The sequence below is a fragment of the Bison bison genome, unplaced genomic scaffold (genome assembly GCF_000754665.1).
Source record: "Bison bison bison isolate TAMUID 2011002044 unplaced genomic scaffold, Bison_UMD1.0 scf7180017864270, whole genome shotgun sequence".
NCBI lineage: Eukaryota > Metazoa > Chordata > Mammalia > Artiodactyla > Bovidae > Bison > Bison bison.
The window spans coordinates 6,246,485-6,247,362 of NW_011494842.1; the positions used below are offsets into that span (position 1 = coordinate 6,246,485).

The 878-nt window shown below is 64.1% G+C and overlaps 1 protein-coding gene across 1 annotated transcript in view; it reads right to left on the reverse strand.

Moving 5' to 3' along the window:
* Nucleotides 1-878, reverse strand: part of GRM4 (glutamate receptor, metabotropic 4) — a 103,858-nt gene that overhangs the window by 17,410 nt on the left and 85,570 nt on the right. Inside the window, exons 9-10 of the mRNA XM_010848719.1 lie at nucleotides 383-583; nucleotides 42-178 (exon numbers count right to left, since the gene is read on the reverse strand). Coding sequence (XP_010847021.1) covers nucleotides 42-178; nucleotides 383-583 — 338 coding nt within the window. The remainder of the gene's footprint in view (nucleotides 1-41; nucleotides 179-382; nucleotides 584-878) is intronic.

Below are 878 nucleotides of genomic sequence, written 5' to 3' on the forward strand. Positions count from 1 at the left end.
CCCTCTCCTCCCCGCGCCCTGCCCTCCCTCCGGGCACTTACCCGGAGGTGCAGGTGGTCCGTCCAGGAGCCGATGACCTTGTACTCAGCAGAGCCGTTCCGCAGCTGGTACTGGTAGATGTCGTAGCGCCCAGGTGCATCTCCATTCTCATTGAAAGTCACAGGGTTCCCCGCAATGCCTGGGGGGGCCATGGGGGTCACACACTCCATTTCTTTGCTGAGCCTTTGCCCAGAGACAGGGAGGAGCGTGAGCCCTGGGCAGCAACACCTCTGCGTGGAACATCTCGGGGGGTTTTACTCCCTGGAAGCATCCGAAGAGGTTCCCCCACTCCCACCCCATGGAGCCCCGGGACCCTTTCCCCAGGGGTGGGTGGTGCCCCCACCTGAGAAATTGACATTGCGGATGTACTTGAGCAGCTGGGTGCCGTCCACAGGGTCCATGCGCGGGCAGAGCCCCACGCGGCCCGGACACAGGTCTCGGTGCATGGCGTGCAGCGCATGGCCCATGGCGTACACAGCGTCGATCACAAATTGCACCTTCCCCTCCTGCTCATACGCCGAGTCCTGCCCAATGCGCTCCCGGTCTGCAATGAAAACGTTCAGGATGGGAGTGCCCACGAGGCCCATGAGCGCTCACAGATGCGCGGCGGGAACCACAGCGGCCCCCCGGGATACAGCCGGGTCTCTGGGACCCAGGCCCAGGGCTAGCTTCATCATCCCAGGGGATGGGCTCGTGGGGGTGCCTGGGGGATGGTCCTGAGGGCCCACTGCCCTCGTGACTGTACGGCTGGACCCTGTGTGAGCTGGGAAGTCACCAGGGCAGAAACTGCGTCTGTAGATGAGGGCAGTGATGCCCTACAGCAGCTCAGCCATGGGCGG